This window comes from Athene noctua, chromosome 1, assembly GCF_965140245.1.
Source record: "Athene noctua chromosome 1, bAthNoc1.hap1.1, whole genome shotgun sequence".
In the NCBI taxonomy this organism is placed as follows: domain Eukaryota; kingdom Metazoa; phylum Chordata; class Aves; order Strigiformes; family Strigidae; genus Athene; species Athene noctua.
Window position 1 is genome coordinate 135281952 of NC_134037.1, and position 16669 is coordinate 135298620.

At 48.2% G+C, this 16669-nt stretch overlaps 1 protein-coding gene across 3 annotated transcripts in view; it reads left to right on the forward strand.

Moving 5' to 3' along the window:
- Nucleotides 1-16669, forward strand: part of IGSF11 (immunoglobulin superfamily member 11) — a 109318-nt gene that overhangs the window by 29806 nt on the left and 62843 nt on the right. The window contains exon 1 of one of the 3 annotated variants that reach the window (XM_074897453.1): nt 1212-1316. The exons of the other annotated variants lie outside the window; for them this stretch is intronic. Coding sequence (XP_074753554.1) covers nt 1253-1316 — 64 coding nt within the window. The 5' untranslated portion in view covers nt 1212-1252. Of the gene's footprint in view, nt 1-1211; nt 1317-16669 lie in introns of those variants that run through there. 3 annotated transcript variants of the gene reach the window in all.

Here is a 16669-nt window from a genome sequence, read left to right on the forward strand (position 1 = left end):
AATTAATTTGCATCAGCCTCTCCTTCCCACCATCCCAATGCCTATGGTGGGGACAGGCAACCAATGGGCTGTACGTGGGCCTCTCCCTGAGTGCAGGGAGCTTTTTAAAGGGCTTAAAGAATGCAACTCCTCTGGGATCAGAGAAAACTGAAGTGTTGACACTGAAAAAACACAAAGGGAGAAAGTTTGTTTAAAAAAACCCAAACAAACCGACAAAACCCAATCAACAACAACAATGAAAACAACCTTCCAAAACCTTGTCTCCTCCTTTGGGCAGAGGGTGTGGCTCTTGGCTGATCTTGCTGAGCAGAAGCTGCGCTTGTGCTGAAGCAGGTGCCTGTCAGGGTGAGGCAATGGAAAGCTTGTCCTACAAGGGGAGATTAGAAGAGCCTGGACTGTTTAGCCTGAGGAAAATGGTAGGGGGAGGATGAGAGTGCTCTGTAAATATGTCAGCAGGTAAACAGTGTGATGAAGGGAGGAGTTTTTAAGACTAAGGGAAAGTGCCAGCAGCGGTACAGTTGTGGTAATCTAGTTTGGAAACTATTGAAAAATTTCAAACCATTAGGTCAGGGAGGTTTGGGAAGAAGCTTCCAAGCAGAGTAATGGGAGTCCTGATCTGTCTGTGAAAGGGATTATGTGTCGGGGCCATGTTCTGTGTGCTAATAGATTCTGTCCTATGGTGCTTCCTATGTTCCTAGTCCCACATTAACCATGCAGGTTTTATGTATGAGATGTGCCTAAATAGAAACCGAAGATGAAACGTGAAGTTGTTTGCAACTTTAAACTCATCTTTTGTGTTTTCTTTCTTTATTTGTTTTTTTAATGGCTCCTTTCAGGGTGTCCTTTTGACCTGAATATGCTGCAGCAGCATTTCACCCAGTGCCCAGGTTTTCCCTTCCCCCTCCTCGAGCCATCTCACTTTGTGCAAGCTGTTTCCACCAATGCATAGCGCAGCTCAGCACATTTGGAGGCTGAAAGCTATTTACCAGCTAAGAGGGCAAGAGTACAAAACTATTCTCAGCACCGTGACCCACCTCGGCCAATTGGATTGTGTCTGGCAATCCTATTTGGTGGAGATGGGGTCACATAACCTGAAATACTTTCTGCTCTTTGTCTTCACTGCCTGCTCTCATGCCTACGCAGTGACCAGGTTGTGCTCTAATACCTGACCTCTGGAGGGGAAAAGGGCAGTGTGGGGTTTTGGGCTGAACCTCCCACTCCCCACCAGGAGGTTGCCCCTTTCTTCCTGCTGATGCCTCGTGGAGCGGTGTCCTTGTGCCATGATGTGAGGTTGCTCTCTGCCCCCATGGACTCAGGTATGGGTGTGTCTAGTACTGACCTTCAGCTCGCTAAACCTCTGTCCTTGGGTTTTTGTCTTGCTGAGAAGCAGTGGGCCTTGTGAAGTGGGTGGGCATCGAGGAGTGTCTGCTGGGTGGCGTGGAAGAGTAGCATCAGACTCCACATGTTGGGTTACTGGCCCTCCTGGAGCACTTGGGTGCTTACCAAGGAATTAATGATACTTTGACCCTGAATCCCAGCTGATAGAACTGCAGTGGAAGAAGCTCAAGCAGGCATGCTTTGTGTAGCCATCATGGGAACCTGTCCCTGGCTACGTGGTGGCCTCAGAGGTTATCTGGCACAACCCCTGTGTGACTGAAGGAGGGGGAAATGGGGTGAGGGCCATGGCTAGCAATAAGCCTGATGGTGTGGGCTTGCTCAGTGAAGGAGCTGGCATTACAGCCCAGGTGCCAGCCTTAGCCTAAACCTAGGCTTGTGCCTAAGGTTTTGATGGGGAGTGGTACCTCACCCTGCCACTGCAGTGCTTCCATTCCTGCCTGCACTCCCACCTCCTAATGGTTGTGTGTATCCTGGGATGGGTAGGAAGGGTTCAGAAGTTGGGTCACGTAAAGAAAGGGACATCAGTAACCTCTTATACAATTCACTTCAAATGTTTAAAACATTTAAAAGTCCTGAAAAATCTGTTGCTTAAATGAAGTCAAGAATGGAAAGGGCTGCTTAGCCCAAACTGCATTTGGGACAGGATTTGAGGCTCTCAGTTACTGCACCAACAGAAAACAAAACAGTGTGCTTGCAGGACCCATTTTTAGCCCAATTTTACTGGGAGGGAAGGACTGTGAAGTTGCAATGTCTGCTTCCCCCTCATAGGTTTGTACCTTGTTGGCCAATTTCAGCCCTGTTTGATAGGAGTCTCCAAATACCACATTTGCCAGAATTCATCAGAATATACAACCAGATTAAGAATGGAAACTGAATTAATAACCCCACTGAGAGGAGGTCTGTAGTGTGAACTGAGGTAGATTAGCAGGCATAAGAAAACCCAAGCAAGCAGGTTGCAGGAATTGAGGCTTCAGTCCTGCTACTTGGGGATTCCTTGAGTATTTGGGATGGGGGTGTGTGTGTAAAGCTTAAGGTCTCTCTCTGAGCTTGCACGAGACTACAAAGCAGGAATGTTGCTGGGTTTTGTAGTTACCAGTTATAGCCCAGCTCAGCTGAGGCACTTTCTGGCCTTGATGGCTGCAACTTCCAATCCTTTGATTGACAGAGGGTACCCTGCACACTGAGCTGGGCTCACATGCCTGCCTTCTCTCTCATCAAAGATGAACAACTGTGGGCTAATCCCCTGGGTAGCCCCAACAGCAATGAGAGATCTTCTGCTCTCCTTTGAGGGGTAAGATGAGATGCTCCCTCTGGCCCCAGCGCAGGTCCCGCAGGTGCTGCACAGCCCATACCATGGGTCAGTGCTGCTTCTGACTTGTGTCTGTGCTCAGTGAAGCCATCTCATCTATTTCAGGCATAAAACCCTGCACAGCAGAGGTATGTTCTCTGGAAGAGTGGGAGGAACAAGAAGGCTGTCTGAGGATAAGGTACGGTCTGATGTGAAAGAGTTTTGTATTTCCCTACCTAAAGCATAAACTGCCGTTTGTGCTGTGTCATTAAAACCAGCTTCAACTCAGGCACAGGGCTTTTGTTGCCATGGGTTCTGGACTGAGCTGAGCCTGAGTCTCGATGCTGTGTGGGGTGAGCCTTTGTCTGCCTTGTGATGCAGTAAAACAGTTGGCAAGTGTTGTCAGAAACCAGTGTGTGCAGTACTTTGCACTGCTTTAGACAGCGCTTTTCATCATGGGCCATTGCAGATGCTGAGTTAAGCCTGGCAAGAAACCCAGGAGGTAGGGCAAGCTTGGAGGCATGTGTGTAGTCACACTTGTGAAGTCACGGGCTGGGCAAAGCAGGGGCAAACTCCTGGCAGCCTCCCTCTCTTCGCAGCATTCAGACTACTGGCGTTCATTGCGTGTAGCTTGGCTGTTCCATGCTGCAGCTTTCTCCTCCCCTGCCCCTCTGGCCTGTGCAGCATCAGCTTTTCCAGCAAAATTAGCCTGGAGTTTCTCTCTTTCTCCCTCACCTCGGTACCCTTGTTCCTCCTGTCTTTGCAGGGCTGGTGTGAGTCTCTGAGATATTCAGCAGTGGCACGTGATTTATTGTGGTTTCTTTTTCCTGCCTTCTCACCAAGTAAAACCTTTTACTTGTTTCAGTGTTGGCAACAGCAGGGGCATTGGATTTGGATCCAGCATGAAGATGAGCAGCCAGCATAAATCCTGGGTGGATTTTTGGAGTAAATAATATACCCAGTTCATCTCGCTGTGTCATTTGCACTAGGTGTCTTGGAAACTAGAGCCTCAGGCAGGAAAGCCTGCACCAACTGGAGATAAAAGGATCTTTCCAGCCTAAGTGCTGGCATCCCTGCAGGGATTCCTTCTAGGCTTTCTCAGTTTACCTGGACAGTACTTATAACCTTAGCCTTTCTTGCACATGCTTTAATCTCATGTTTCAGGCTGTCTGTTGGTCATCTGTAGGGTCAGGAGGCCATTTCTTTCTCTGATCAGCATGACAGGATCTGCTGTAATCTGGTTGGGTTTTTACCCCTCCTCTGTATTTTGGGGTGTGCTCCACTCTTTCAAATTTCTGAACATTTCTGCCCAATAAATTCACCCTGATGGTGAAGACACACAGCAGAGCCCTACAGGGTGTTAATGGAGCACTTCACCTGTTCTCCTGTCCTGGGCAGTTTGTAGTCACAGCTTTGGGTGTTCTCTTGTTAGAGGCACAGGGCACTGGGAGGAGGGTGAGATTACTCTTTGTGGGACCTTTCTGCATCAAAATGTCCACTGCCAGACTGCCAACAATTGCATGGTGCTTCTAGTCCTTCCTTCCTAGTGAACTGGGATGTGATTCATCAGAGGGCTGGTGAGATGCTTGCAGACTGTAGTGGGGATTGGGGATCTGCTTGAATCTTTTTGTTCACCTCATTTAGTTCTGAATTGCAGCAGTCAGGGTATTAAAAAAAAATTTTTTAAAAAATCTATCAATAATCTGGGTTTAGAAACGAGCCTCCAGGGTGTTTAATTAAACCCAGTGTGATGGAGGCAGCCAAAAGGCATGCCTGGTGTATGTGTGCACAGACAGCTGGCCGTGGGGGAGCAGCAAGTGTGTACGTGTGGGTGAGAGAGGGAATAAAAGATCTGGTTAAATAGATCCTTTCTATCCATGCTCCAAATATAATGTTCTTAAATGTCTAACTCACAAGGAAACAACAATCCCCTTATGAAATATGCGGAGAGGCTTGTGCCAGGAAAAGGTCAGCAGCCTGCCTTGCGTGGCTGGTGTGGCCTTGGGCTGGGGCAGCAGAGGGTTTCGGTGAGGAAGAGATGTCCTGGCCAAACCTTTCCTGGTATGAGGGCTGGATTTTCCTGCTGGGATCAAGCTGGAAGGCTGATGACTCTCACCTAGTTTGAAAGAGAGAAAAAAGGCAGGCCAGGAAGGGATGTGCAGGCTTTACCTAGGCATCAGATGCTAGCAGAGAGGAGGGGAAAAGTGGAGTGAAAGCTCTGAGTTTCAACTTCTCTTTTGTCCCCGACATCCATAATCTCTGTGCCTCTTTCCTTCATGAACCAATTATCACCTGGATATCATAAGAAACTGATTTTATTTTCTCCCTGAGTTATTCTGGAAGAGCAGAAGGAAACCTGGGTGTGCTGCGGGGAATAATTTGGTGCTAGTAGATGGTGACTTTTCTTTTTAAATTAATATCCTTTTCATCATCTGCACACTTTGTCCAGTTTTTCTGCTTGTATTCTCTATTTGCCAAAAATATTTTACTTCTGTTTCCCCTTTACTGCCATGCAGAGTCCCTCCTCACCTCCTTTCCTCTGCCGCTCCAGAAACGGGAGATGCGGGACCCTGGTGCCCAGCAGCTTTCCCCAGCCCAGGAGGCCTTGAGGATATTTGCCCTTTTCTGGGCAGCTGAGGGTGTAAATGGGCTGTGTTCCTCCATGGGTAAGTGCCTCCCACAGTGAGGGGTTTTCCTGTTGCCAGTGGTACAGGGCGCAGGTGCTACAGCTGCGTGCAAAGCCGGCGTCATTCTCATGTGCCTGGTGCCTGTTTAAAAACAAGGAGGGGGGAAAAAAGGCTTTTTGTTTTCCAACCGAGATAGCTTCGACAAGTCACAGGCACCACCTCCGTAAATGCAACTGTTGTGTGCAGCCCCGAGATGACCGTCTCTGTTGTGCTCATCCTCACGCGGCCATCAGGCCCTCAGGGGGGCCTCTGAGCCAGGCGTTGGCAAAAGCCAGAAGTGGTGGTGGTGGGGAACAGGTGAAGGATGGCAATCCTTTGAAAATAACCTCGCAGCTGTGAGGACTGCCGAGTGCAAGGTGTAGCTGCTGCTGCTCAGCTCTTCAGCTCTACGAGAGCAGCGAGCGGTCGGGCTTGCAGCGCTCACTGAAACAAGAGGAATATTGCGGAAAGGTGTTACCTAATGATGGCTGCTTTGCAGTCTGTGAAGCCTACAGTCCTGTGTCTTCCCTGAAATACAGGATGGTGAAAAGAATTGGGGTGGAACGGCCCATCTAGCCCACCCACAGGCAGAGCAGTGCAGTGTGTAACTTTGCATTAAGGACTCTCAGCTGCGTTTTTGTTGTTGGGCTTGGCAACTGCACTACCTTTCTCTCACTTTCCAGCGGTCTCTTGACTGCCTGAATGCATGTAGAGCTGTTGCATGTATTGGCCCATCAGGGGAGGGTGGCTACTCTGAGATCTTGGTTCAAGCCTTCTGCTGGAGTCGCTGCTCCTCCATGATGCCATTTTTGTGCTACAGCAGGTCATGCAGGTTCTCATCAGCTCTACTTAAGGCTTCTGACAGTGATGACAAGTGTCCCACAGCAGTGTGAATCTAGTTTAAGGAGACTATGAAGCCAAATGGAAAGAAAAAAAAAGCAAGCTTTCTAATCTGATCATTATGCTCAGGCCAAGGGATCAGCAAAATGATCAAGTGAGGAAGAGAAACAACTTCTGGCTACTAGATATTGCATCCCTATCCAGGCCAAGTGCTGAGGGTAACTATTAACGATTGTACCACAGTGAACATCAATCTTGTAACAAGCTTGGATAATACCCTCTGGTGAATTAATAAGAACTGCTGATACCCAAGTGCTTTTCAGCTGCACATTGCCAACAGTAAGTCTCAATTCTTGGGGACCTGAGTCTCTCCTCAGTCTGAGTTTAATTCCCTCCCATCTGCTGTCTGCATTTCCTGACGATCCTCGCCCAAGTAGGGCATAGCATGTGTTTTGAGGGGAGTGGGGGAGGATTTATGGCATGTGGGGATATCCAGGGTCTGTTGTGGTCTCCGTCTCTGCGCAAGTGCAACCAGGTGCTGTCTGAGCTGAAATGTCCTGGGAGCCTCTGCAAAGGTGGCTGTGCTGGTAGAACAAAAACCGCCCCAGCTGGTGCAGTCTGAAGCATGGGACAATGGCAGTCTCATTCCCACCATTGCTGGGAATACTGGGGATAATTATCTTATTATTCCTACAGCCTCCACAGTTCCCAAAGAAAGAGTAACTGGTGTGCAACAATGCCTCTGCTGTAAATAATGCCCTCAGCACATTCCACTGAAGCAGAAGATGGAGGTATAAAGCACTGTCTGCCCTCAGACCACGCTCAGATTTACCACTTGGATTTTGGTCCACTGAGCTTTAGGAGGATATTTTTTTTTTTTTGAAAGGTGGGGGAGGGAGCATTGTGTGGGCTTTGTCGAGTTTTATTTCTGTATTAAATCAAGGGCATGGGTGCATGTTCAGTTTGCAACTGCTCGGAATTGTGCAAGAATCCTGTGCCACCCCAGTCCTGGATGTGACTGGCAACATCACGAGATGGGCAGGAAGGGGAATGTGTGCCTGGCTATGCCAGTGCAAAATTAGGGGGTGCCACTTATTCTTCCTGGACCTGTCAAAATACATTTTCATCTGTAGGCCTCAATGTCCCTGAGATCCTTGTTTGGCAGCAGGCAAGACTAGGGCATAGGAATGGAGAGGTTTTGCCAAGGTTCATGCAGCCTGGAGAGAGGCAAGAGCAGAACCAGGCGCCATGACTCAGGTTTGTTCACTTTGCCTTGTTTTAAAGATGTCCCATAAAAAGAAAAATATTCTGTCATTAGAAGTAGAGATGTTTCTTTTGTCAGAATTCTGTTTCGCTGATCCATTGCTGCTTTGTGGCAGTGACTGCAGTGCTGCTGCTGACTCTGCCATTATCCATGGATGTTTGAAATCCCCCAGAGTATGTTTTGATTCTTTTCTTTACTTGTTATTCACAAGAGAAATATCAGGAAGCTGTCTCCCAGGTTTTCCTGGAGGGCTTCTGGGAAGATTGGAAAGGTGTATCATGAAGTTTCTTCATCCTTGTCTGAAAATTGCATTAGCTTTCAGGAAAACAGTTTTTTTTCTCACAAGTATTTGTCAGGCAATGGGTTTAAATAAGTGTTACCATAAAGCAGAGAGTGAGTTTTCAATGTTTTTTCAGTTTCCTGGCTCAGGGTTCAGTTTGGTGCTTGTGATGTGACTATTTCATTAGCTCACTGGAGATGTCTTTGGCAAAAATTAGGAAGCTGAGACCTAATATTTTTAATGTCTCTTAAAAAGAATTTAAAAAGCAGTTACAAAAAAACCCATCCATACAGAAAATTTCATCTAAGTCCCAGACTATTGCAAACTCATAAAAACAAAAATCCAAAGACAGCAGCATCCTTCTCTTGCAGGCTGGTTCCCCAGCTGGCACGTGGCCTTTCCCCGGCTGTGCCCTGGCTGGGCCGAGGGCAGGGGCAGAGCAAGACGGGTGCGGATGCCTCTGGAAGGGAGCTGGGGCATCTCCCATCGCTTTCTCTCAAGCTCTGCCACCAACTTGCTGCAAAACTTCAGTGCCTCATTTTCCAGCAGGTAGAACTGGGAAGGGTCATAGCTGTGTGCAGGAAGTACAGGCTGCAGCCAAGCAATAAGACTTCTCCATCTTTGCAGCGCCATCTGTCTCCTCTATCTTTCTGCAGTCCTTCATCTTCTGGATTAGAAATTATCAATGGGCAGGGCTGGACTGAATCCAAAGCAGATTCCTCCTTTGAGTGACTCAGGAGAGGAAAGACTTGCTGAAATGTGATGTCTTCCCACTCTTTGGGACCCTACAAAGTCACCACCTGCCCAGCTTGGGGCATCCTGGAGCGGTGGAGCTGGATTTCTGCTTTGCCTCTTGGCATCTTCTTCCTACGCCATGTTGAGGGGATGGCACTGGGGGCTGAGTAGGACCAGTGCAGGGAGAGGAGCACAACCACTTGTTTCTCCTCTGGCCTTGGCTTGCCAAACAACATGCTTGATGCTGGTGTGCAAATGGGAGAAGTTCTGGGCCTTGCACTTGATCGTTATCACTCTGACTCCCTAGAATTGAAGAAGAAATTGATCTTTACTGTGCCTTTTTGCAAGACTAAATATTTTGAGGAGGGAGACACATTGCTTCCTTCCCACGCGCTGTTTCCAACATCTATATTATCGCTGTGACATACCTGCCATTGTCAGGTGTCTCCATGCTACTTAAAACATCTCCCTCCTTTTTCCAGCGCTATTGGAAGTCTTTCTGTAGGAGACGCAAAACGGGGCAGCAAGGCTTGGTACAGGGTGGTTGGTGCATGGCGCTGCCAGTGTTGCCCAGCAGGAGCAGACTCCTTGGCACCACCAACACATGCAGGGCTCTGAGACAGCAGAGGCATCGTCTCTCCTGCTCTCACCCCGCTGCTGGTAATGCCAGCTTTAGCAGAGTGGGTGCTGCTAGCTTTTCCTTGACGTTTCTCAGTTGCATCTGGAAGAGAGCAGGGGGGACCTGTGACTTAAATGTCTGTCAGTGAGGTTCTGACACTTGCCTACCCACAGAGGTGCTGCTATGCCGAGGAGCACAGTACATGCCTGGGTTCCTCAGGGTGGATGAGTCGGTGTCCTGGTTGGGATGGTGGTGAAGGATGCAGTGAGCCATCTCCATTGGAGGACCTGGGGAGATGCCTGGACCTCATCCTAGGGCATGGGTCAGCTGTATTGTATAAGGGGCTGGTGTTGCTGCCTATAGGCATTATTTTAGGATGTGTTTTATTACTGTTGAAATTTGAACCAGAAGAGGCACAGATCAGTTAGTTGTGCAGTACCAGTAGGAATAAGAAGCCATTAAAATATATCTGGGTGAGCGGAGCTGGCTGCATAGGCACACGCAGAGGTCTCGGCAGCAAGAAGGGGTCCTTGTGTAACAGTCATTTTTCTGACAGAAGCTGCACTTTTGTTGCTGCTCCTGTGAGGTGCTGTGGGAAAAAGATGACTGCCTGGAGGGGTGCTCCTGGGAGGTGAAACTGTGTGTGGCTTTCTCAGGGAAGCAGTGGTTTCTTTTGTGAACCATCCTTCTGCGTGTGTGCATGTTAATAGCAATGAGGTGCCACACTCAGTGTCATCCGTCCCTGTCTCCCAGAAGAACCTGCACCACAGAAAAGGAACAGAGAAGGGAAAAAGCAAAGATGAGGGGGATTTGTAGGTTCACAGGGAGGTGACGTGGGCAGTACCTACAGGATGTGTTATAAACTCCCTAGACCTTCCATCTGAGCTGGTGGATGCAAGCCAGTGCTGGTCTGAAAGCCGTGAGACTGCTCCAGTGCAGCACTCAGTATAAGCTAATGCATCTTGCATCTCAGCATGGTAACCACAGCCACACAGCTTTATCTGCTCAAAGGATGGTCAGGGCTCGCTTCTGCCTGCAATACACCTGGTAAACATGCCCGTGGCTTCCCTGATGCCATCTTCTTATTCTAACCCCTGCTTTTCCTAAGGTGCAGCTCACCTCTGAGTGCATGTTTAAGGACAGGCTGCTCAGGCTGTCCCCTAAATAAGTAAAATGTCTCTAATGTGCACCAGCTGGTCCCACCTCCTTCAGATATAATTGTTTAATGCACGTGTTGCACGTTAGTCTGAGCTTGGCAACTTGACATGTTGTGGTTTGATCCTGTGATGAGTTCACACAGGGATCTCAAATATCACAACGCAACATTGCAACAAAAATAATAGTTATTCTGAAGCTTCCAATTTCTGTTTCACTATAAGGTTGAATATTCCCGTGCTGTGGGCAACTTCGGTCTGCAGAGTGCCAGTGTTTAGGAAGTCACTTGCTGCAGTGGTTGGAGGATTAAGTTGGGATGGGAGGTTTTTCCCTGAGAAACGATCCCTAAAATGGGTAGTTTGGAGAGTCCCTTCTGTGCACTGCAGTTTGCACACAAACCTACATTCATCTGTTCTTCTCCTGGGATTTCTACAGAGGAGAGCAGATGACTCTTCTGCAATTTCCGTGGAAGCCAGGGAGCACTTAGGCAGGTAGATCAGTTTCTGGCATCCCTGCCTCTCTGCTGAAGAAATGGAACAACTGCTAACAGAGATGTGAGGTGTCACTGTCCCTTTTCATTTTGAGGGCTGAAAAGCACTTTACAGGTATTTAAGCTTTACAAAATTCCCTGCAGGGTGTAGAGCGAATTCTTTGCAGATGGAGAAACTGAGACAAAATGCCTTCTGCTTGATCCATTCATCACTGAAAGAATTGGGGACACAAGCTGGGACCCCTATTTCTAGCCCTGCACACTGACCACTGGGTCCTCCCTCCCTATCACCTCGGGAGGGACGTAACCACTACAGTAGTGCTCCTGGGAGGGCTTTCAGTGTCTGCTTTGGTCGGGAAACTACTCTGCAAATGCTTCTCCTCCATTCCATGTAATAACACGTTGTGTCTGGCCTTTATTTCTTCTCGATATATTGTTTTAACACCCTATTTCAGGTATGCCAGCTTGCAAGACCCATCTGTATGTGCCTCCCCTTCCCTGCTTTCAATCTATGCCAAAGGCACTGATTACCTGAATCACAAAACCCCCCAACTTGTGTGGGCTTTTGTTTATCTCCCGGTGGCTCTATGCTTCCGGATTGCCTTGCCAGCCATGGGTGCAAAGAAAACACCTCGGTGGGGGAAGGGAGCAGGTTGGGAATGCCCACCTTCTCAGGGACATATCTGGTCCTGCATGTTGTGAATGGGAGCTGCTACTCCGTCCTCTCTTCCTCTTCCCTGCAGTGAGCTGACCATCTGCTTACCTTAATGGACTAGAGATTAGCCAGGGGGTTAAGTTATCAACATAATTAACCTAGATTTCTCCTCTATGGCTGAGGCAATTTTTACTTCTCTACTGCTCAGGTGATGTTGTGAAATTTGGACGGCTCTCTAGGAATAACAAAAACTGGAGCAAGCGGAGGGGAAGACTTTCAAAGTTTGAAATCCCCCTGAAGCCCCCAAGGCACAGAGATGAGAGATGATTCTCAGCTATGAGAATGGTATTGCAGAGAAGTCTAATATATTATTAATAGTGCGTGTTCCTTATGTGGAGGGCTTTTCAGCTCTGTGGCTCAAATCAGGCAAGACTCATTAGCTCCATTTTGTGGAAATTTGTTCCTGGAACATATGCAGAAAGCTAACAAATGGAAAATATACAATACCCCTGTGTTTCTGCCCCGTGGGCATGGTACAGAAGACTATTGTAGGTCTACCAGTAGGGCACTTCCCAACCTGTGCTCTGGGTACAAGCATTTCAGTGAGAGGCTGTTGTTTGATACTGTGGTCATGTATCACTAGATACATGATTTCATTCTGGTTTAGTATGCTAGAGCTAATGTGACTCTACAGCCACGTGTGGGTGGCTCTTATGCCTTTTCCTTGACGGTAAAAGATTGCAGTTGCCACTTCAGAGCATCCCTATCTGCCTTTCCCGCCCTAGATTCGCTCTGTGTTTGTGATAGCTCTATCAGACACATGCACATGCAGTCTCCCTTGGCAGGGCTGGTGAGGGCAAGGCAATGCCCTAAATTTCAGAGGGCACTAAGTTCCTGCACACACCCCCTGAGGCTGTCCTGCCTGCGGCAATGGCATTCAAGCCGTGCTTATTTGCTCTGGGCTCAGCTTGCCACGGGTGGAGATGTCTTGCGGAGGCTGTGAGTGTGGGAGCACTGTCTGACCCATCCCTGCGGGCACCCCTCATGCCAGAGGACGTGCCATGCAGAACTGGAGGACGTCTGGCGTGCCGTCAGGCTTCAGAGCCAGCACTCCAACGATCATTGTAATTACGGTCCTGAAAGCTTTTAATCCCTTGGTTAAATAAAACCAACAAATGATAGTGGGAGTAGGAAACTGCAGACGGCTGGAGGACAGCCCCGCCACGAGCAATGAGATGTGCGAATGAACAAACACGAGCATCCTGCCAGAGACACCTAATCTTGCTAATGATGACATTAGCATGCAGCTTTGGTCAAATCCCACCCAAACCTCGGTGCTCAGCTCCAGACATCTCCTTGTCACAGAGGCAGGCAAGTTAGGAGGAGTTCAAAGAACAGCAACAATCATTACGGTGCTGGAGGGGAGCCGAGGTATGAAGAAAGATTAAAGTAACTAAGTGTGTTTATCATGGGTAATTGGTGATTAAGAGGGGAAACCAAACTGTCTTCCTGTAATTTGCAGGGTGTGAACTTCAGGGAGAAGAGCTGCTCAGAAGGGTGGCAGGAGGTATCTAAGTAGGAGTGATGTGATAAGGTTCAGAGAATGAAATGTAGGTGTAATATCTAGAAAAGCTCCTAACAGTCATTTTTTAGTCTGGTTTAGGAGTGACAGGGCTAAGAACATAGCTCTTTGGGGCTCATGTATACAGACAGGGAAATGCCGGAGAAGAGACCCCATAGTAGTAAATTATTCTGCACAGCTAAGGCTGGACCACCTGAGACTCCACATATATTTTGTCCTGTTCTCCACGTCTTTTTTTTTTTTTTTTCATATGAAGAAACAAACAACACCAGTGATTCTTGTGATTTTCAGTGGAGATGTGTTGCAGATGTTACATTTTCCAGTAACGCTTTATCCCACACTGTCACTGTTAAATCTGTCTGCTGTCAAACTGTAGTGGGGTGTCAGTCCTTTTGTCTCTTTGATAAAGTCTGTGAAGGATTTGGTGGATGTTGGTGGCACTCACCCCCCCCCCAGACTCTGCTGAGAGCAGCTGTCCTTGATGAAATGGGGGAGCCCTGGTGAGGCCAAGTTGCTTGAGGATAGAAAAGTCTCAGAACATGCCCATTTTGATTTTGTATGTGCTGCTTGGTTTGTTTGCCCTGCCGAATCGGTCTGCCCACCATGCTGCTGGGCTTGCACTCTGACTTTCAATAAGGCTTAAAAATTGGAGACCTTCCTTTTAGACGACAGAGCCCCAGTCGCAGTCTAAGGAGGTTCTCCCTTACCTTGTGCAGGAGGGATCCGAGTTTTCTTACAGGAGATTTGTACACCCAGTCTGTGCTCTTGGAGGCGTTCAGAGGGACCATAGCTGGAGTACAGCAACAGCCACCTAATGTGTGAATCCTTAGTTGTCCCAGGGTTGTGGGCATGCAGAAAAGGTGGCGTTCTCCTGACAGACCAATGAAGTGTCTGCTTGACTGCTTCTAGCAATGGCTGTGCTGCAGCCTTCTTACTAGTTAAAAATATACCCCACCACCCCTCCCAATATTAAGTCTGTCTGTACGCTGCTGAGGACTGCTTCCCGTATACAGGTTGATCTCCTCCATCTGCTTACACATCCCCCCCAGCTGCCTGCATGTTTTCCATAGAGTTTGCAGAGTTTTTGCTGGCAGTAAGCATTGACTAGAATGGGTTCCCATTGCAAGCATCTCACCTCATTAATCTCCAAAACATAATGCGTTTACCAAGTTTAGAGCTGCCCATGGGAACCTATCTGTAATGCACACAAATTCCTCACCTTGTACCTCATCTGTTCTCCTGCTCTTTTTGCCTGTTTCTCCAAACCTGTGAGACTCCCCCTAAAAGCATTCCTGTTTTGCACACCAGCTGTCTGAAGGCCGTGGCACCAGGTACTAGCACAGCAAGCGCTGTGACTTTGTACCCATACTCTGCCGCGGCTCTTACCTGGGGCAGCTGCTCCCCATCCTCATCATCCTAACACACAGTGACTTGGCTCCAATGCCCCTGCAGTAACCTGCCTGGCTGTAAACTGGAGACCTTTACAGCTGAAGGTTTTTCTCTGACATCTTTTTTTAGCTTGCCCAGTAGAATTCTCTGCTCTGTGAGTGCTGGCAGACACCACTGCAGGTTTTGTTTCCAGAGCAGACTGCATTGTAATTAAGAGGCCTTAAAATGAACTCAGCCTAGCAATAACAAAACCTAATAAACTGAGCTTCTAACAAGACTTGATAGGAGAGCAGTCAAGCTGCACTTGCCTGGGATGTTTCAGCATCCTCATAGACATTTTACCTGACAGAATAATAGCAAGTTTCTTTCAACTGTTATGTTCACCTTCTCTGCTAGGGTCTGACAGCTCCTCTCACCTCAGAAATCACCAACGAAGGGCTGCATCATTGTCTTTCCAGGCAGGTAACAGCACCAGCTAAGTGATAGAAGCTTTCAGCCTAGAAAATTTCCAGAAAATTTTCTCTCCTCTAGAGAGGATAATCCTGCCACACTGACTATAGAACCAAATAATGCAACCAAAGGCAACTGCAGGGTTGATCCTTTGCCTCCTTCCCCCAGGCAGGCAACTCTGAATAACCACAGTTTATGACAGAATGCAGAAAATCAGGGTCTGTAGCATGACATTGATGCAAACGTCCAAGCTTTGAGATCTGGTGTCTTGAAGAACTGAAGGCATCTTTCAAGTAGAGTTGTATCGGCTATTTCACATCCAGTACACACTGGCTAGACACTAATGTTTGCTGACTTGCAGCTAGCCTGTTGGGCTGGGAGGTTCCATCTCTCTGTGTTATTGTCCACTGCTGGTGCAGTCTGGTCTTAGTTCAGGTCATATGACTGAGCTGCTAGTCCTGGCTCCAGCAATACTCAACCTCTCAATCAACAGGCCTGGATAAAATTTGGGTGGGTCTTGTTACTGTGTCTTGCCTGCCTTGGCTGGCAAGGTTGAGCAAAAAGCAGTTTGCTTGTCATCGTGTCATAGTCATCATGTGTCTATGAGAGGAAGGCAGATGGTTGTCTAAAGAGCAAAGGGTCCTGGCACCCCACAAAAGGCTGAAATTCTTGTCCAGGTGAAGGTCAAGACCCAAGGCATCCCAAACCCATAAGATCTTGCAGGACAGTGTGAGATGGCAGCTTGTTGGCCTCCCCCTCTGTGTCCAAGCCCATGTCCGCTCAGGGAGCCATCAGCTGCCTTTGGTGAGGCCAGAAGGACGATTGCGTGGTGGTGAGGACACGTGTGCCAGCAGGGAACAACCCTGGGCTGACTGCACCAGGGAACAAACCTGCGCACAGAGACAGTCCTGCTCTTCTTTCCACCTGCTCCCTGTCAGGGGATGAGGCTGGGTCCTCAGTGAGCCGGTTGGCGGCTGCTGTGCGGGTGGCTGGGGTTGTGCTGGAGGGAGGTGGCAGCACTGGCAGGGATGCGGGGCCAGGCGGGAGAGTTGTGTTGCAGGGATGGTGGGGTTGTGCAAGCGGCTGTTGCTCTCCTGGCATCTCCAGTGGACTTGACAGCTGTGCAAACACTGCAGATGTACTTACCCAAGAGGAAGTGACAGTGAGGAAATGGAAGCGTCTGGAAACATACCAGAGAGTGAAGCCTCATCATAATATACCCGTAGGCCAGATCAGAATTACTTTAGTGCAATGATACTTTTTCTTTTTTTTTTTCTCTACTTTCCTCTTAGGCAGGAGATGCTACAGATCTTGACTGGTATTGCTGGGCATGTAAAATGTCACGTTGCACAGTTGAAAGAGTTGCTGGAGAATGGAAGTACGAGGCCTGCACAGAAGAGATAGCTGGAATGTGAATTTTCAGGATAGCAGAGCCTGGGCTTTCTGAAGTCAGCCTGTTTTAGAGTTCTCTTAATTTTGCAAAAGAAGCCCAAGTCCCTTGGGTCTTCTGCCAGTCACCCACAAAGTCCGGGAAGGAGTTTTCCCTACCCTCTTCTCTCATGTATATTTATATTCGATATTGGGGGGTGTGTGTGTGTGTGTGTGTGTTCTATTTTCACCAGGATCAGCTTTACTTTGGTGTAACAAGGCAGGATGTTGCTCTCTCCTCTAATACAGCCTGGATGTCATGAAGATGTGGTAGACTACTTGGTCTGCCATATCTCTTTCCCTTTTACCATACTGCCAGAAAAACAGTGTCTGGTCTTGATTTTCACCTTCCCCTAAAAGAGAAGAGATGAGATTGGAGCAAAGAGCACATTGGATGTGTGTGGTGGTGCCACAACTATCATTAGGAAAC